Source organism: Prinia subflava, chromosome 2, assembly GCF_021018805.1.
Source record: "Prinia subflava isolate CZ2003 ecotype Zambia chromosome 2, Cam_Psub_1.2, whole genome shotgun sequence".
NCBI classification, from domain to species: domain Eukaryota; kingdom Metazoa; phylum Chordata; class Aves; order Passeriformes; family Cisticolidae; genus Prinia; species Prinia subflava.
The window spans coordinates 60,819,996-60,841,329 of NC_086248.1; the positions used below are offsets into that span (position 1 = coordinate 60,819,996).

General features: G+C 40.1%; 1 protein-coding gene across 1 annotated transcript in view; it reads left to right on the top strand.

The window, feature by feature from the left end:
* Window positions 1-21,334, top strand: part of ARID1B (AT-rich interaction domain 1B) — a 322,513-nt gene that overhangs the window by 247,485 nt on the left and 53,694 nt on the right. The window contains exons 8-9 of the mRNA XM_063390178.1: window positions 9,141-9,320; window positions 15,702-16,029. Coding sequence (XP_063246248.1) covers window positions 9,141-9,320; window positions 15,702-16,029 — 508 coding nt within the window. The remainder of the gene's footprint in view (window positions 1-9,140; window positions 9,321-15,701; window positions 16,030-21,334) is intronic.

A 21,334-nucleotide genomic window follows, 5' to 3' on the forward strand; every position in this document is an offset into this window, starting at 1 on the left:
TTTGGTGACTCTAAAAGCTACATTACTTTCTCAACCTAGTGAATGCTAAATTTATCAACAGTCTTTTAAAAAGATCAGGCCATCATTCATTTTTACCTCTGTATTTGTAATTGTATTGTAAAAGTGGAAATGCACTGAAATGTAGTGTCAGGGTAAGAAGCAGATTTTTTAAATGTGTACACTCTATTTTTCTTTGCTATTTTGATTAGCAATGCATGACAAAAAAGCTTACAATACGTCTACTTTGATTAGTAATCAACATCACTGGGATGAAAAGTTACTATTTTTCCTCTCCAAGCTGTGAAATGCATAGTTTTATGTCTGTTTGTCTCTCAAGTGTTTCAGGAAAACCTGTTTTTCAAGCCCAAAAGTATTAGAAATTATGTTACTCTGCCAAAACAGGTTAATTCTTAAAGAAGTCGATTTCAAGAAGTCACCATTTCAAGGTGCTGGTTCCAGACTGTAGTTGGATTTCAGACATACACTAGCCAGTCTCAGCTTTAGGTTGATCTGATTAGTTGTGGCCTATACTAAATATACAACAGGCCATCTGCAAGAAGAATCAAAGGACAAAAGGGTGTCATTTGCATAAGCCATGCTGGGAGACAGCAAAAGTGCAGAAGATGTGAAGTAGGTAATAATATCTGTGCAATCGAAATGCCCAGAATCAGGTCTCAACAAATAAATTTTGTATACTAGCAGCTGGTCATTGCATTCTTCTTGCTGATGTTAAATCTTGTTATACTTGGAGATGAATCTTTATTTCATTTTTTAAACTAAATTGAGGATTGTCTTTTTGAGATTAGGGAGCAGAATTGACTTATTCTGAGAGAGTTTATATAGTTGCCAGCAGAGAGACTTCTCAATAGAAAAGTTTCCACTGACTTCATTAGGCAGCCATCAAATTCCCTGCCTCTGGCTCAGGGAGCAAGATAAGCTACAGCAGTTACTGATGGAGAGCTTGACAGAGTGACAGTCAGTGTTGCTGTCACATGCTTGATGTAAAGTTACTGGGTATGATCCCTGTCCCTGGGAGAGCTTCCCATCGTGCCCTATAAATTGGGAGCTGCCAGTGGTCTCCTGTTCAACAGCACAGTGGTTGTCAGGCCACTCTACTTCCTCAGTACCTAGGTTAACCTTTTTATGTAGCTTCTTTAAAAATAAACAACCTCTTATCAAGAACCTTTATGTCTTCTTGAATTAATAAATCTATATAATGTGTATAATAATAGCTAACACTGGATAATTCCTACCATCCCAAAGGATCCCAAAAGAATAAACACTCATCAGGGAACAGCTGCAAATCAAGGAAAGGAAAAAATCAGTCAAATCATAAATTATGGTAAAAATAAGACTGAGGCAAAGGCATTTTGGCACTGAGGACAACACACTGATTTTGTGTTTTCGAAAAAAAACGTATGATTTATTTTACATGTGTGCAACAGAAGACACCACGTATATTTTAGTATTGTCCACAAATTATATATATTGATATTCAATATATTTACTTCATGAAAAGGAAGATCTGAGTTGATTCGGGGAACCTTTGAACAGCAGTCTCTGGGGAGGGTAAAATTTTCAAACCTGAAATTTAGACCATTAAGCCTGCAGGCTTTGCACATTACACATTATCAAATGCTGTTCCTTCCTTGCTCTCCTCCATGATTTTCCAAAGTGTGCACATTATTAGCAAAACTTAGACAAATGCTGATTGTGCAAAGCAGACGGACTCCTCAGGTTTTTCATGTTGCTGCTGAGATGAACTCCAGCATCCCAAGCTACCTACAGAAAGTCAGGATTCCCTTTGGGGGCAGCTGGGAGGGCAGAGTGTGCGCTTTTGTACTGCAAGGCACTGTTAGCCTGGTTTTTCAAGCACCATAGTAAAAGAATCTTGTGTGAGGATATTACAGTAACAAATTATGTGTAACATGGTGGATGAGCAATGTGGTTTTTGTTTAGTCTGTGCATGAACATCTCCACAAATGTCTTTCCTCCTTTGTCCTCACTATACCACTTAAAATTTGCATCAGAGAGCATTATGCAATGTTTGCATTGGGAAAGGTTGGATATTTCTTCCCCGGCTACCATCTGGGTAATCTGTCTGATCCTTCCCCAGATTCTAATTTATCAATGATAGATTATATGAATTTCAAGGCTAGGCAGTAGCAGAGGGAGGTTTAGGGGTGGGAAAAATTTAAACATTATTGCATGCTATACATAGACTGGGTTTTGTAATATCAGAGAGAGAAGCAGAGGAGATTCAGCCAGTTAACCTAATAGCACAGCTGGTAAAACACTAGGGGGTCTGGGTTAAAACCTTAGCTAGGTCATTAGTTTTCATCTTCCCCAAAGCTATTCACATTGTGAAGAGAAGCAGGCAGACAAATAAACAGTGAGGAGACTGTAAGATAGATATTAAAGCATAATAAGAAAATTATTTTAAAGAAAAATGAACCAAATCCAGCACTTTTTGTTAACAGAACATTGGTCCTTTTGTGGAAATGAGAAATACTGCAGTGATCTTTGCAGGAAATCCTAATTTTGCTGTGGTGATATTTTCCTTTACTGCTGTTTCACATAAGAAAAGAAACATTCTTTGCAGAATGGATGTGAAGAAATGTGGTGGTTGTACTGCAGATATTAGCAGATGCCATTGTGAAAATAAATTGTCCAGATACCAAAGGGAAATCATGTCACTATTACTCTAGCCTAGAGAACTTTAGATGGTTTTAGTGGTTCTCTGATGGACTTGGAGAAGCTGGCAAGGTTTATGTGGGTTCTTATGTGGGCTGAAAAAAAGAGCTCAGTGTAGAAACTTGATTACGTTTTTTCATGGTTAATGGAGAAACATTAGAAGAACTTCTAATTAGAAGAAGAAGAGTTCATTAGAAGAAGAAGAGTTCTCAGAAGAACTGAGAAAGTGGATGTCTGAGGAAGGAAAGTTTGCCAAAAACTGTATCATGGATGTGCAAGCATTTGCTCTTTTTTCTCAAAGAACTTTCTCCTAGAAACATTTTGGGACTTTTTTTTAAAAAAAATAGAATGTGATGGGAGAAAGAAATAAGAAATTTTAAATACTTTTTTTTAGCTTTTATAACATATTTTATCCATAGATACTGTATTGGTGCAATGCAGGTATTTTATTTAGTTGATTTATTATTTCTTTTATCTGCTGTTAACTGGGCAGAAATATTTAGAATTAGTATTTACATCGTCTGCAAAAATACTGCAAGCCACTCATGCCCACCAACCCAACACCCTGTGGTGTATATTGCTAAGTCAGATGCTTTGTGTGTGTCAAACATAGGTCTAGCTGGGCATATGTTAATAAGGTTGTTTTCTGGAAAATGGAAATAGGATCTGAGATGTCTCAGATGTAAAGAAATCTTTTGCCTGCTTGCTCTAGATACCAGGGGGGTTTTATGCCACACGATTTCACTTGATTTACTTGGTTTATTTTCTGGTACATGGGTCAAACTTTCACCAGTTTCTTAATTATTGTTACTTGTTTAGACCTGTATAACATTTTTTGTCTGCTTAGATTTTCTCTCTCACTGTGTCCTTTTCAGTGTTTATTTTAAGTAGCACCTTAGGGGTAGGTACCACGCCATTCTTTGCCAGTGACAGTAACTAATTTATGGCCAGGTAGAGCTGCCCCCCATAAGCAATGGTACAACAGTGTTTTCTTAGCTCCTGCTGTTCATAAGCCACACATCTCCAGGTCTGACCGCACCATTTGAAGATATTTGTTCAAGTACCATCTGCAGACAACCTGGTTGCATATTTAGGGTTCTGGTATCAGAGGCTTACATGAGAATAACTAACTCTGTCAATTACTAGAACACTTAATTAATGTGTGAGCTGTGTTCTGTTGGATGTTTCCTTGCTGAGGTGCTGGCTGTGGACATGTTCAGCTGGGCAAAAACCCAGGCATGGTTCACCAGTCCGAAGCCTTCCTGAGCTGTCCTTGCCTTCTGAAAGGGGTGGGCTAGGCAGAGTTTCAGCGTGACTGTGATGTTCCTCAGCATCCTGCCATGCTAACAGGGTGCCAAATCACAGAATAATGCCTTTCATTTGTTTAGTTTTACCCTGGCATGTCTGTCTCAGTGTTGTTTATCCACAGACGAGCTGGATTTGGGAGTCACTGCTTTGGATCCATCACAGTTTGGTTGTATACTCTGGTGAAAATCCTGAGAGAGTGGATACAACCCAAACTGCTGTCTGAGGAAGGAAGGTCTGCCAAAAACTTGTGTCATGGGTGTGCAAACATTTGCCCTTTTTTCTCAAGGGTACTGACCAGTGCCTTGCTAAAATAGCAAGCATTGGAAATTTCTGTGTCTCTACCCACACACAAGTTTTTCCTTTAGAGGTAGTGGAAAATATCTCTTCACATGCTGATTCATAAGTACAGGATTTTATGTTATTTTTCTCTAATTAGTTGACGATCAGTGTATGTGTCCAATCTGTTTCTACTTTTCTTATTCCATGATTTTCAGAGTAATAAGCCTGTCTAGCTAGTAATAGCCCTTTTTTTTCAGCCTCTGCCCTTGAACAAGGGTGACTTCCTTGTGCCTTACTCAGAAAGGTTTCTCAGTTGTTTTGGTCCCAAGCTCTGTCACTAAGCATGACCCTCCAGAAAAAGCTGTAGTCCAGTGTATTTTTCTTGGGAAGTTCATTTTTACAATATACTGCTGCGCATTGTGCTTTTCCTCATTTTTGATTTATCAGATGCGTAAGTTAATGAAGATCTGCTATCACTGTAAACACCAAAGTTTTTGTGAGTTTAAAATGAGTAAGTGTTGCACATGCTTTCAGGTTTAATTCATTCATGAAAATCGATGGACTACTCCTGGCTAAATCAAAAGACCTCTCATTGACCATGGGTTAAGTGTGTGCCAGTAGACAATTGCTGTCCATCAACTGATATGCAATAACCCGTTCCTTTGCAGCCACTTCCCTTCTGTTTGAGCTTCTACTTTTCTGTAAGGTTTTTTCATATTCAAGCCCAGATTTTAAAATACCAGAAGAATCTATCTGAGATTTTACAGTAGCACCCAGCACATTCTGTGGGTGCACGTTTCATGGGTAGTGCTAAGGTGATAGCATTCAAGAAACAGATGGGTTTGTATTGGTCAATGTACAAGTGTTAGTAAGACAACCTTAGTGCATAATTTCATTAAGCTTTAGTAATTCACTATTGTATATCTGTTTTCTGTATTCATATGCCCGAGGGAAAGACAAGGTTATAAATGTTTTTAAAAAGGCATCGTAGGTGGTATTAGCCATATGATGTGTATTACCAGGTGTTAGTGCTCTTTAGAACACCAGAAGCTTCATTTTTGTCTTTTCCTTCATCAAAGGAGCAGACACACTTCTATCATAAGCATTGCTTTGTTTATTTTTTCTCTGTATTTTGCTAAAAAGAAAGAAGAAAACTAAAATGTTACCTGACCATTTTTAAACGTTCTATATATGTTTGATTTGAACATGCAAACATTTTTCATTATTGTTATGGTTTGATAATTGTTAATAGTATGCTACGCTTCCACTGAGAACAAAAAAAAAAAAAACCTGCAAAGATGACTCTGCAATATTAAAATGGTTTTTAATACAGTCATTCTTCACATGTGTAAATGTAGTATAAAAGCTAACTAAAAAGGAAGAGAATGGTTCTGGCAGGGTCCCTTTATTCAGCTGCTTGTGAAATAGCTTAGTTTGCTAAAACCCATTCAAGTGTTTTTTCAATAAGTAATCTTCTGTTGTGATGGCAAGTAAAGCATCACCTCTGCCTCTTTTTATCATTAATATTAAGGGAAGGGAGTAGATTTGTTCACTGATGAGTATGTTGCCTCTGCAAATTTTAAAGGCTTAATTCATAGCTGTTTCCTAACAGTCTAAAAGACAAAACAACCCACCTTGTTGTCACAGGGGTTGACATGTCAGATGCAGTCTGGCTGTTGAATCACTTCACTGCCATTACTCCAGTGCACCTCTAATGTAATCCTACTTCCATTCTTTACAGAAGAAAACTTTATCTTAGATCTAATTTTCTGGAAAGAAAATTTATTTCTTTTTGTATCGGCTATAAAATGAAGTTGAACACTAGGGAAAATGTGTGTAAATAAGGAAAAATGAATGTATGCCAGCTGCTCCCTTTCATTTCTGATAAGATTTTTAGAATTGATGGGGTTTTTTTCTTTATGATGCATGAATGTTAATGTGTTGACTGGGAACCCTTTTCTCTCTAAGACATCTGAGCTTTCTGCAAATATTTAAAACTTCAAACTCATTCACTGACCTGTGGATATTGACTGGACTCTCATGGAGGTTGATGAGGATACACTCCTCCATGTTGTAATGGAATCCAGATCACAGTAAGAACTGTTCTTTCCTACTCCACATCTCATCTGTAGCTGAAAGGACTGCTCTGCTCTCTGGCAGGGAATTGGAGCATGTCCTGTTTTAACATCATGCTTCAGTACAGACAGTAACAGAACATAGTATAGCACAGATATTCTTCCTGAATTTCAGGACACTTTTTCCTTAATTCTTTATCTTCCTTCAAGAGAACCAAAGCCAACCTTGATTTGAGAGGAATCCTACCCTCTGAGATGACAAAACTCATTCCTCACATAAAAAACCATCCAGGAGTGTGTTCCTGTTTTATTGTGTTAATCAACATCTTCATTAAACTAAGGCTAGAGCATGAGTTTGAGTAGGATCACACAGTTATCTCTGCTCTTGAGTTACTGGCATGCCCCTGGCCTGGTTTTGGCCAATCCTCCCTTGAGCCACAGCCCAGAGCATGGATAAGGCAGGACAAGGGCACATGCACAGGAGTCATCCAGATGAGGTTACCAGGACTGAGTGGGAAAGTTTATCTGGATGGACACAAGTGTCCCACTCTCCTCCTGGCATGTTTTATTTATGACTGTACATAAAGCTGTACAGTCCATTCCACAGCATCTGAAATGAATGAAGAGGAGTTTACTGAAGAAGAAGTCATTTGAGTAGAAACACTTGTTTTTACTTATTACTTACTTATTACTCATTACTCTGGTCCCTTGAGAAGCCTTTTTGACAAAAGCAGAGCTGGTTAAAACTGATAATCTCCATGGTTTTTGTTAGACATTAGTCCATGTTGTCCATTAGCTTCAAAAACCAGCAGTTCTTCTGCATCATTTCAGGAAATTACTGTACCAGTAACTGTTCAGTGTATCACCCTTCCTTGTGGTGTTAAGAGAAGTACTGCTTGCAATGATAATGGGGCTGAAAAACCTTAATCACTACTGCAATGTTTGGAAAGTTACCGCATATAGATTTAAAGCTGAACAGAAAAAGAACCCTCACTCCTGTACTAGACACAGGAGTAACTTTACTGTCTTTGTAATAAAAATCTTAGTGTGACCAGTACAAATTTTTTCATTCAAATGGATCCCACAGGAGTGATCTACATGGTGTGTGTCAGGAACATTGGCATTTATTTTGTACAGACATACAATTGTATTAGGTTTCTAAATTACAGCACTGTTAGCAGAAGACATAGGCTTTGTAATAGGAGTTGAGCCCAGAGTGGAACTGTTTCAAAAATCAAGGGGTCTGTTTCAAAGTAAAGCTAAATGGAGAAGGTCATGCAAGTTTTCCTTTGCAGAAGTGTGGAGTTTTCCAGTCAGTACAGACCAATTTCCAAGCTGCCACTTTGCACACAGTTTTTTGGTGTGTTGTGTGTCAATGTCTTCTCTAGCTCCGGAGCAAGTGCCAGGCTCTGACTTTGCAGTACAGGTGTGATAAAGATCCTCGTCTTGGGGCTTGCACAAAGATCAGGAAAAACTGGTGCATATTCCGCCAAATCTTGCAGTTGGAGTTTTAGCACAACATGGGTTGAGCTGTTCATAGCATGGGAGAACTGGGCACAAGGGGTGCAAAGTCACCTCATCTCCTGGTTTTTATCCTTACAACCTGCACCTCAGTGTTTTCAGTTATGAGTTTGATCGCGTGTCTGGATATGGCTCAGAAAAGATGACCTCTCTTCATTAATCAGGCATTGAGTGTCTGGGGAGGGGAGGGTGATGTTTGGTGCTGACCAGCAGGAGCCCTGTGGGAGAGGCATCCTCTAGTGCCGCTCACCAGGGTCACCCGGCACGGTGGCAGCACGGCCAGAGCTGGCTGCTGGCATGCGTGGGATTTGCCTCGCAGGGAAACGGAAAGATGAAATCTAATATGCTAGCAGAACAGGAAAGAAAGTGGATTTCCTCCAGAAATTTTTAAAAAAAAAACCTAAATTTTGCCAGCACATACTCTTCAACATTCAAAGCAGCACTAAAACCTTTCAGGGTATAAAACACCAGAAACCCAGCATCCCTACATAGACATTTCATGGGCAGGATTGCAGGATTTTTCCCAGTTCATGAAAACTTTAAAACCCCACCAGAAAACCCTCTTCTCCTTTCATTTAATAGGCTTAGTTCTGTTCCTTCATGTGCAGCTTCCAAATTTGATACTGTTTCACTAAGTCTCTTGCTGTAACTTTTGAACCTTAAATTAAATTGGGATTCATTAATACATTTACAAAAGGGAAAACGGAGAGAATGCAGTGGAATCCGCAGGGAAATGACTAAAAGAAGGACCTAGAGCAGCAATACATAAGAAAGCAACTGTTACTGCTGGTTGGTATCATTGGTCTTCACATAGAGGTATATTTTAGCTCTGGTGAGTTTGTTGAAGTGAGGCATTTTGGTAGTGACGTATAATTTTGGAAGATGTGATACTCCCACCATAAGTCATCAGGCAAATTCCCTAGTACTGCTAATTAAGTAATGCATATAATTGCCTTTAATTTTTTTTTCCCTAAAAGTTGTTTTAGTTTTAAAATTAACACCCATTTGTAACTAAGCAGGACTGCCCTGTCTTTATTTACAAGTAAAGGTATTCAAACCTATGTACAGGTTTTGGTGGTTGAGACATCATTACTGACTTGGAGATATGTTTGATTTTGTTTGCATGAACAACAGTAGTTTTCTGGGTATTCTTAGTCTGAGATAACTAAATAGGGTTGATTTATTTTGATGCCAAAGGTTTTTTAAAAATAAAGAACAGTTACCTGAATATTCATTTTTGCTTTGATGCTTTTTTCCCTATAGGTTTTATGGCAGGCATACAGAGGAACCCCCAAATGTCACAGTATGGGCCTCAACAAACTGGACCTTCCATGTCACCACATCCCTCACCTGGAGGTCAAGTGCATCCTGGAATTGGTAGCTTTCAGCAGAGTAATTCAAGTGGTACTTATGGGCCTCAGATGAGCCAGTATGGACCACAAGGTAACATGCTTGCTGGAAATAGATACAATAATTTTTATATATATATATATATATATATGTATGTATCATGTATGTGAGTAGGTATGTTAAAAACAACAAAAACAAACACACACCACTCTGCGTTTAAAAAAAAAAAAAAACCTAAACCAATAAAGCTGTATCCAAAGGTGGAGCTGCACCCTGTGGAAGAAGCTGTTTCTGTTATTAGCACCTTTCTCTGTATAAAAATAGTGACCTTAAATTAGGCAAGGAAATGATGAATCTGTGGCATTGCCAGGTCTATTGTTTAGGAGCCCAAGCATGTCATCTCTGTGATGAGGCTGCATTTGAGCAAGCATGGAATAAGGGTCACAACACCAATCCCAAAATAGGACTTCTTTTCTTGGATGAAATCCCAAGGCCAACCTGAAATTGCATGGTGACTTTGAGGGTAAAGTCTTCTAACAAGCATAATAATACAGTGGCTACTGTGGAAATAGAATGTTGAGCTCTAATGCATACGGTTTGTGAATCTTAACTAACCCTTCAGACTGAGAGAGACAGTTTCTTTTATTTTGCTTGTTTGACAGAATTGGTGGGGAAGTAAAACAAAAATAGAATACACAATTTTTGCCCCTGGACAACCTTGAACTTGTCTATTGTTTTGTCTTTAATGGATAACCTTTATAAAGTATGCATCTGTTTAGGGGTTTAATGAAGCTGAAGTCAAGCCATGGAATGTATAAGGGTCAGTATTTTCTTTAGAGGGACGTGAAGAAGCTTTTCTATTTCAGCACGTCCTACTGTTGCTTTCTTACTTAAAAGCCTCAGAAAGGACTTGAGCCAGCGATGGGAATTTCTGTAGGGCTCCGTGACTCTGCCGTGCTGGCAGGGATGGTTATTTCGGTCTCCCGAGTTTCTGAGAACTAGTTCTGATGTTTGTTTGCAAGGAGCCTTGCTGCCCTGTGCAATGTTCCTTTCTGTTTCATCTCTGGGTAGCATTTCGGTTTAGTGTTCTGAGCACAGGGCTACAAGCCAAGATTTCCCATTTTCTAATTTTGGCTCTGCCTTTTACATCATCTTTCAACTTAGGCAAGTAGATTCATTTCTCTGCTTTGCTTTCCTTAACTATAAAATGGGGCTAGTAATGCCTTATAGCCATGTATGAAGATTAATTACCCAACTCCAGTTGACTGGTGCTCTCCTTTTATTTGGAAAGCATTTTGTGGCCATAAAATGCTGTCCAAGTGCTTATTTTTATCTGCACAGTGAGCAACTAGCTTAACTGGTAAAAAATCCAGTGGATTTATGATGTGCTATCCTGACTTCCAGCTGTACTGCTGCTGCTGAGATTCTGAACCATGGGAATAGTGGGTGTCAAGTGCAGTAAAACATTAGCCATCCACACTGATTGAATGGAAAGGTTTTTGTACTAAATCAATGCATTTAAGTAACACGCCAAATACTACTTTCTTTTTTTGCTTGAGTTCAGCAGTTCTTTTCCTCCCTCTGTAGATGAAAGTGCCTATGTAATGATTTTATGGGTCATGGTCAGGAAGAAACTGCTATTAAAAAGTGAACTTGAGGGACAGGAAGAAAATGAGCATCATTGTCATTAACAGGCCATTTCAGAAGAGTTTGGTGAACAGTGTGATGGATGAAAACCATGTTCTTCTGCCAGTGCTTGGAAAGTACCAGTGATTCTGTGCACTGGTCATCATAAAACTAAGGCCTTGCAGACTGTCAGCTCTATAGGTAACAGTTTGATCAGAAGAATACTACATTTTCACCAGGTGATCTAACAATTAATAAAATCCAGGGATGAAGATAATGATATTTCCAAATTATGTGTTTACCTGGACTTAAGGTTTTAATAACATTTTTTCATTTTAAATGAAAATAATCCTTAATTGCAACTCTTAACATACCCTATTACAAAGCATGATCTTATGCCAGCAATTATGAATATATAATAATGCTATCCCATTTTCCTTTTTCTGCCAAAATAGGAAATATATTAAAAATCACCTGGGTTGAAACCAAGTTCTTAAATTATTAAAGTAAAGTAATTCTCATGGATCTGATTTGTTTTCCATGTTTTGTTCACATAGGCCTTCTTCCAGAATATTGTTACGCTTAAGCTGGGTTTGACAGGACTATTTGTATTTTCATATATGCATCAAAGCATTCTGAACACTAAGCTTTTGATCCAGCTTTGAATACTGGATTTCACTGTGTGCTGTCCTGAAAACAATTGCTCAAGGCTAGTGTCCTCTGTGCAGTGGAACTGCTCACCATAGTAAAGACACACCATTTAGTTTGGACTGGGAGTATTAGCCCCCAGTTCATGAGAGCAGAATGATCCATTTCATGCCTATGGTTGATTTATTTGATTTTCATGTGTTTACATGACACTTAGAACTATAATAAGAGCAGAATATATTTTCCCAGGAAGCAGTTCTATACTGGGTCCTAGTCCAATTCTCTGAAACCATTTCCTACAAAAATAATAAATGGCTTTGGCTCCACACTTCTGTGTGTCTGGGATACAACACAGAAGCATGCAGTACAGAAGATGAATTTTAATTTTTTATTAAATCTCAGCATTTTCCTGTACCCAAGATACAAAAAAAAAAAGGGCAGAACAAGGATGGAAGTTGTTACTGAAAGGATCTCTTCGGTTTGTATTTGGACAACATCTAGCTTGGGGGCTAATGAAGCTGTGGTCTATGACCCAAGAATCAGACTGCTACCACAGCAAAATGTCCCTTAAATGCACTCTGGAGAGCAGTCAGATGCCATAGTCAGTTGGATCTTTTAAGACTGAGGCAGAGAAAAGCTTCCTGTGAATCAGTAAAACATCTCAGAAATGCATCCTGTCTTCCTAACTTTCCCTACTCAATTCAGCAGTAAAGCTTTTCTGTTGGGGTATAACAAAGAGAAAAATCACTACTGTTTGAACCAGAACCCCAGAGCGTCACTCTAAATTAAACCTGCTTTTGCTTGTGATAAAGTAGTATGAATTGAGTATTTGTGCTTTTAATGTTGGACTCACTTCACAAAAGCACTTTGCTGTCTAGTTCCCACTGATTTTAATCCCAGATTTTAATTAAAATGGTAGCATCTTAAGGATGATATGCCCTCTGTGTCTTCAGTCTGGACCTCTGAATCCAGACCCATGTATGCAAGAGTCTATGGAGCTAAGATTTAAATATCAACTGTATCTTACTGTAGTCCCCTGGGTAAAATAGTTCAGAGGAATTCAGAACAACACATTTAAATTGTCTGTAGAAGAATAACTTGATGATTAAGTGCACATGTAAAAAATTCTAGAACTATTCTAAGATGCTGTTAATACGGTGAATCTGATTTGTGTCTCTAAAGCAAAGAGCTAACAGGTAGTTCTCAAATTTCCCTCTTTTCAGTTTGCCTAGAAATGGCAAGATCTCAGAGCACTTTGTTCAGCAAACCTGAACAAAGTGGACCAGAGTTTCAGCAGTAAGTATGAACATCTGTCTTTGGCAGGTTGCTAGTCAGCTTTTTTATACTTTATCTTCATTACACTTCTTTTTTTCCTCCTGATTCCTGTTACAGCATTGTTTTTTCCCATGCATTAGAGATGTCGTCTCTCTGGGCACAGTTCTACTCTGCCAAGGGGGAGTTGGAATCAAAAACCCCTCAGATATGGAGGGGAGGAGTTGTTCAGTAGTACTGTGCAGCCGCTGTTGCCAGGCTTGTACCCACTTGAAAAGTGTGGGCTCTTGAACTTGGCTGCCTGACACGTCCAGCTGATGTGGGCTGGCCTAGCATCTGCTGCATTCATTGTGTTTAATGCTGCATCCATCTGTTTTCTGTCAAAGCCACTGCCAACAAATTACTAATCTATTAGAGAAACATGGAAATAAGATTGCACTCCTCATTCCTGGCAATTCCTCTTGTATTTTGTTTGGCCTTTTTTTTTTCTTTTTTTCTTTTCTCTTTTTTTTTTTTCTTTTCTTTTTTCCTTTTTTTTTTTTTTTTTTTTGTCTGGGAAAGGTATAAGAATAGCTAATATAAGAATACTATTTGAGGTATTGAGGAAATGCTTAGGGAAAAAAATGGAAAAAAACACTGAAACTTGTTTTCCTTGCTAAAAAGATCCGACTTCCCTGTGCTCTTGGATGTGTATCCCTGGAGATGAATGATTAGGAGCTATTTTAACTGAGCCACATATTTTTATGGAGAAGATTTCTCTGGTTTTTTCTGTGTTGTGTGTATGCTGGAAAAGCCAAAGCACAAAAGATTAATTTTGTGTCCCAAAAACAAAAAAATAACATCAAAACAGCAGTAGTGTTTTAGCATTGGTGTTTGCTCCTCCACACATACTGCTGAAGGTACTTTGTAGGCCCTAAATGACAAAACAAATTGGCTTTATGTAAATTGGACTGACAGTAGCTCCCAGTGATCATGGATATCAGGTCTGCTGGTGTAGAGAGAGAATTTGCTTCACTTTGGGAAGTGGTGTTACTAATAGCATGTACATAATGCATGTGAACTGCTGTGCATAATCTTGGAGTGCACATACACACCATCGTGCTGTTTTACATTTTTCTTGCACAAAGCAGCTGGAGACCCAGAGCAACATCCAAGTTGTGTGCTGTTGACTGTAACACATAGCAGAGCAGGGTGAAACTAGTCAACCCTGCAGTCTGTAGTCACGCTGGATCAGATGCATGGCTTGAGCAGGTCTCAGCAACCAAAACTCTGGCTGGGGGCGATGGCTCACTGAACAGAGAATATTCAGCTGCCAGCAGCCAAGCCTAGAGGAGGAGGCAAAGTGACAGGGCAGCCTTAAGCCAGCATAAAGCTGAATCTGGAGCCTTTCATCTCTGCTGAACCACATATTGGGGATCCTTCTTTGAGGACTCCCAGGCAGAAACTGGGATTTTAAAGCAGAGGAGAACATTGCTTCATTTCCTTGGGAAGCGTAGGTCTCATACGTTCTCGCCGAGGAGATCTTGTAGTAGAGTGAGTCAGTTCTAGGGTGGAGAGGAGAAGATTAGCAAAAGCACAGCAGCAGGAGCATATGAATTAATTATGTGTGCATTCAAATGATGGATGAATATGTTTATTTTAAGTACAAACGGGAGTTGGATGCCACCAATTCCTCTGCCTGGTAGCTGAGGCCTGGGGAGAGGCATGGCTGATCGGCACAATCAGAGGAAGAATCCAAGGGCTTCTGCCTTCAAATAAGCGTGGGAATATCTGAGTAGTCAGGAAACTCTGCTTTGTGGCATCCCACAGGGAGGGAATGGGTCATGTTTCCACTAATCTGGATGAGATGGAAATGAAGACAAGTCAAAACTGATGACTGAAGTAGTGCAATGTGATATGTTTCCTAAAATAGTTTTCTATCATATCTTTAGCTTTCTTTTTTTTTTCCTCTTTCTCATGCTGCCTGGGTTTGTTTTTGTAACATTGCATGCTGTATACTTGATTTTTCTTGAGATTTCAACATGACAGGAAAATCAGCACTCAAATGAGTTAAGCTGCTGCAAGCAGAGCACTTTACTCCAGTGACAACACAGATTGGGTTCAGCCAGGTTTTCATGCCATCCTTCATCAGGCACCTGCTTATATGAGCATCTTTGTACTGTTGCTGCTTACTTGTATAAGACTAGTTTTCTCAGAGGAGTTGCACTGTAAGCTACCACTCCTTATGCTGACATAGCCAAACTGAATTTACTAGAAAAGCAGGGTGGGGCAGGAGAGAGCAGGAATCTTTCTCTGACCCCAGCAGTCATCCTCGCCAGTCCACACCGAATCATCTCTGTCTTACATGGGCAGAGCCCATTTAAGGAGCAAGAAGCCTGTTGCTGAAACTGCAGAAAGACAAAGGAATGAGAACATGAAATTACAGAAATAAGATTTTTCCCTTGAACTTACATAATGGGCTTCTCACATGCCACATTTCTGTCTACTGTTGTAGTACTGTTGTGTATTTGTGCTGTGCTCTTAGCCCTCTGACGACTGTGCTTTTCTTTATTTCCTATTGCCTTGGAACATACTTTAGACAAAAAATATTGAAGGATACATGAAAATCAGGTTCATAGGATCATTCAGGTTGGAAGGGTGCTCAAGGGCTGTTCTGGTATTCAAATCAGGGTCAGATAAAGGATCAGACTTGGTTACTCTTGGCTTTATCCAACTGGGTTTTGAAAACCTCCATGCAGGAGTCTGCATAGCCTGCTTGGGCAGTTTGTTCCACTGCTTCTCTGTCCTCGTGTAAAAGCGTTGTCCTTTGAGGCCAGCGTGGGTCGCGTTAGTTCACACGTAAGTCCTGCAGCTGCTAGCTTCCTAAACAGAAATATTTGCTCAACAGTTTTAATGTTTTTCTCTGTGCTTTTTTATCATTTTGTTCAGGAAACTACTCCAGACCCCCGACGTACAGCGGTGTACCCAACACAAGTTACAGTGGCCCGGGACCCGGCATGGGTATAAATGCCAACAGCCAGATGCACGGGCAGGGGCCCAGCCAGCCTTGTGGTACCATGCCCCTGGGACGGATGCCATCAGCTGGGATGCAGAGCAGACCATTTCCCGGGAACATGAGCAGTATGACCCCTAATTCTCCTGGCATGTCTCAGCAGGGAGGCCCTGGGATGGGCCCACCCATGCCAACTGTGAACCGTAAGGCGCAGGAGGCGGCTGCTGCGGTGATGCAGGCTGCTGCAAACTCCGCTCAGAGCAGGTACGCATGCAGGTGAAAGGAGTTTAAATAAGCAGGAATGTTTTCCTTGTCATTTCTGAAGTAACAGTACTGTGTAGGTGTGTGAATGTGCATTTATACATGTTCTAGCTGTTCCCTGATCTCTGGGAGGAGATGGTGTGTCCAAAGAACACTTTTTTCTAATCATCTCTTTTTCTTAAGGAGAAAGCATGCTGTTGCCTGTTTGAGATCCTCTCAAAAAGCAATTGTGGCAATGGTGACGATGGCCACTTCTAGTTTGGGTCTTGGCATTATAGCTTTAGGAAAACCCACGGGATTGCAGTGACATTAGACAAGCCTTCTGCAACTTTAAACTTTTTTGAGTTTTTATACTTTTTTTATCTCTGGTAAAGAGAGGGCCAACATGTCCTCAGCAGCTTACTCCTACCAGAGAGTACAGAAGCCTGTGAAGCTGCCCATCAACTCTTGCATCTGCTGCCCCATGTTTTGAGCAGCAGTGCTGATGGCAGTTCTCTTCTCTTGGATGTTCTCACTCCTAAGCAGGCCTGCAGAGGGGCAGAGGAGGGCAGGCTGAGGGGAGCAGCTGGAGGGGAGAGGCAGACGTAAAAATAATCTGTAGTTATCTGGAATTGATACCTGCCTCTTACGCATCCATAATAGAGAACCTGCAAACAGGACTGCAGAGGTAAGAACCACTGTCTTCTTGTCTCCCCTTGGGGCAGCATAGCTTCATGTTGCCATATGGGTCTTGGTAAAAGGCACTTTGCTGTCCGTGTCATTCTTAAAATACCTGAATATTTGCAATTAAATCTTCTTTTTGTGGTGAAACTTTTCAGATTAACATCCACGTTTTCCTGGACTCAAATAACTCCTGGCATATTTATTACCTTTTTCTGTTGCGAGAAGGTCCATAATTTAGAGAATTACACAAATCTAGTTGCACTCCTCTGGTGAACGTGTTCGTAAGTGTGTGTATTGCTGACTGCACTTACATATATGCATACACAGATGCACGTACATTCATCCAGGTATTTATCATTCAAGACCACTGTTTGTGGACTGGAGTTGCTCTTATTCCAGGATGCAATGTTAAACAAGAAATAGGAAGCCAGTGTATCCTTGTATTTGTTACTTTCTTGTTTTGAGAGCTTGAAAGGCAGGTGGCTACTAATGATAAGCAGCAGCAAACTTTTAAAACAATAACAGTTAATTTAGTGGACTTGATGTTCTTGCTCAGTAAAATAGAAACAGGCTCCCTTAAAACAGACCACACTGCAGCAGATAGCTGTGAACCAGCAGTCCCTTTCTCCTGTTGGTTGTTTTAACAGACCTGTCTAGTAGGATTTATGGAAGTCTGCTTCTGTCTGTCTGGTTTAGGCTATAAGCTGATAGGTCAGGCACGAAGGAATAAATAGGCCATCACTGCAGCTGCAGGAACAGGATTTCTCTGTAATCATAGAATGAAAGGAAAAGCTCACGTTTGTTGGTCTTGACAGCAAGAAAAGACTTTAAGTGGAAAGTATTTGGTTGTGATTCAGCTTACACGTTGGGCATAGCGTGTAGTGTTTGATCAAAAACTGGGTTAAATGATTACCACTTCTATCTCACATCTTCCTCCCAAGTCAGTTTTGTAGAGCTGCTTTTTCTTTCTAGCTTTGACTGGACAAAACTGCACCATTTCAGAGCATTTCTATCACCTACTGCCCATTCCAGTGATCCAGCACCTATGGAAGAGCTGAGCAGTCACTGAATCTCTGTCACAAATATTGGCAGAAGGTTTATTTATAAGCTGCAAATTAGGAGGAACTTGTCGCACCGCTCTCATGCTAGGGGGTTGCAAGCACACTGTTTTCCTCTTTGATCTCAAGTCAGCTGTAGAGGAGAAAGCATAATGGCTTTTGGCTCTTCCTGCAAGTCCTCAAGACTCCCATATGGAAGGCAGGTATTTGACAATGACTTGGACTTGTGATACAGATCAAATCCAGAGAGGCTCTTCTTTTGTTCTGCTTCAGGCCACCGCACATTAGGTCAGCTGCTCATCCCAGCCAGTCTGGGGCTGCCAGACACCCCACGTTTTCTTCACTGTGCCCGAACTGTGGCAACACTCAGGCTCCCTCAGGGCAGCAGCCTGACCAGTATGGGTAGGTAGTGATGTAAACTGGGCTTGCTGTGGGACCTTGGCATTTTTAAAAAATGTTTGTGAACATCCCATCTGGCTGCAGAAGGAATATAAAAATCACATGAAAGATACAGAGATACTTGAATTGTAGCAGGGATTTTAGTTTTTTGTTTTCTTTTTACTAACGTTGCTGTGACGGTACAATGAAAACCTGCATGTCACTCACTCACACACCTGCATGGCTTTTGGCACAGCACTATTTCCTTGTGCCTAAAAGGGAAATGAATGACCTTGTCACTGAGAAGGAATGAGATGTCTCCTTCCCTGACCCAGGCATCATCTTTCTCTCTTCACTGTTGGTGTTCTAGTCTGCAGTGGTGCATGCAGCCACATTTTGTGGACTTGATGGTATTGCCTAGACAGAGAACTGCAACCCCCAAAGTATGATCCTTTTCTGAGAGATGGTATACTGCAGGAGTGATTACAGGGTTTCCTAACGGGATTTTCAAAGAAGTTCTCTAGTACACTGTAGTTGACTGTGCATGTATTTAAAGAATTAGTCTCTAGAAGAATATTTAGAGCACTAAGCATCCCTTGCAAAACATTTTCCTGAAGTGCAGCTGCTGTTTTCTCACCAGAGTCCTCCACACTGACTTCTGTAACCATATCACAAGTTACAGAACTGGGAGGAAGTATCTGTGTTAGCTCCCAGCCTGTTGCTCCCTCACAAGCAAGTCCATCTTCACCTGAGAGTTAACCTTTATACCATCCTGTTTTTTCAGTTGTTGCCTCTGTAGGAAATCTTTAATACCCAAATTATTGCTGCTGTCATGGCAATAACAAGTTTTAATTACAAGTTTTCTGTAACTGCTAGTTTGTTTTTTCCCTTAATAACACCATTCATATATGTGCACAGAAAAAGCAGAAAGAAAACCAAAAATATTAGAACACAATTAGAACACACAGGATAACCTCCTGGTTATCCAGTTCAAAAAACAAAACTTAGTGAAATGGGAGAGCACTCCCACCATACTACTTTGCCTGTCTAGCAAAGTAGTGGAAGACATCCACTCCTATATGCCAACATGCATGAACAGTGCCCAGTGTTTTTCTTCAAATGTGTTGAGTTTATAAGATTCAGCTGTGGAGCTCAAAAAGTGTTGGATTTTTATTTCTATAGAACACCCTCCTCTGTGTAGAATTAAGAATAAAATTAAATGGTTGTGTCATAGTCATGGTTGCGCAGCAGTACTTCTGTTCAAGTTGGTTGTGATCCACTTCAAGGTCAACTTGTTGAGTCAGTAGCCAAGTAGCAATAGGGGAGAGAAATTTATCTTCAGCTGTTAATCCACAGGATCTGTCATTTCCCAGCTCAGGAGTCTCATTTAGACATAGAACGCTGATTTGCCTCTGACTTGCCAAGCCACACTAAGCAGCAGCATAAAATGAATTTAAATGGCATGCATCAGAAAAAAATCTCTTCCACCGGGGCACAAAATCAATGTTCATTAACCAGGGCAGGATGATCAGGATCTGAGTGTCAGCCAGTTATACCTAGGTATCATCCTCAGAGCAGACCACCACCCTTTTCATCAGAAAAGATTAAAATCATGTAAATGGAAGTGGTGGCTGTGGAAGATACCAGGTTTACACCAGTTGAATTAGCCTTTGACCTCATCATGAGGTCTGCTTTATGTTAAGCTTAGATTAATTTCTACAGCTACATAATACCTTCCCTGTAACCTAAAATCTTATGATTTGCTACTCTGTCTTGTGCCTGCAGGCCAGGGTTTCCCAAATGATAACTGCCATGTCAAGCTAGAGAAAAGAAAGGTGTTTTTAAGACCTCTTCATTGAATCTCTTCATTGTTTCAGGCTACCCAGGGTGTTCAAGCTTGCTCTGAGTAAAAGTTCACAGCAGGCAATGTTAAATAAATCTCTAGCACCCTGTATAGCAATTCACTTTATTTTCAGGAGGAGAGCGTGAAGGATCTACAAAACAGTGTTTTCCCTTTTATATTTGTCTTGGTCTCAGCATGACCATTTACTGGTGAGGACTGTTTATTGAAGACCTAATATATCCATAGAAGGGCTTAGGTTGACATTGACTGAAACCCCAAGGGCTGGGGGTGGTTTCTGGAGACTGCTGGAGACTAGAACCCAGAGGAGACCTTGAAGGACCAGGTGGCTCAAAGAGATCTTTTATCACACTGTGATTCTTGGAATCACTGTAAATAGATAAATGTTCCTGTCTGTACAAAACTGCATCACAGTAAGCCTTCACTAAAAACAATCAGTTTTAAGCAAATGAGATACAGTTTTCCCTGCTGTGAAAGGCAGCAAATTTAGCCAATATCTTCTCGGACCAGCCAGTGTTGAGCTCCTCAGTTTGCAAATGCCCAGCTTGAACCTTTGCAGGACTATGTGTGCACTATTTGTGAGCTTTTGCTTCCTACAGCAAATTCTCAGTTTAAAATTGATTGTCAGGTTGGTGCCTGAAGTCATCAGACATCTTTAGAACTAGATGCTTGTCACCATCACTTTCAGCATCTCTCATGCTAGCAGCAAGTGTCATTCTGGGCATGTCTTCTCAGCAGTTGAAAGCGTGACTGTAGTATATGGAAAGGTAAAAACATAGTTGTAAAATAGCTGGCTTGCATGCTGTTAGTAGTGTGGCCTTAGAAGATGTAATTCAGTGCTAGCTGTCTGTGAAATGTGCATCCAACTGGATGCTAAAAAGAGCTTTTTGCTGGTGCAACTGCAGTTATCAATACCTGAACTAATTACAACAAAATGAGTTTTGATGTGCCTACATGAGGAGCAAGCCTATCTTTGAAGGCAGCCCCTTTGACCTCAATGTACCTTAATATGATTCTCAGGATTGCATGTTGCAATTTTGTAAATTAAAGCTATTTTTTTTTATAGATTGAGTGAATTTAGAATTCAGTGTCATTGATTTTAGAGGAGATGATGCAGACATAGTAGTTTATTAAACTGAGGAATTGGGAACCAGCTTTGCTATTTGCAACCTCTGATCATTTTAAATCCTGGCCATTGGGTTGCTAAATTGAGGTGGATATTTACATTACCTTCTGCTGATCCTCATGCCACCTGAGAAGAGGTGTTCAGTCTCTACAATAATGTATGATGTTGCATTGCTTTGACATACTTGTAGGCATTCTAGAATGTGGTTCTGGTTCTAAATTG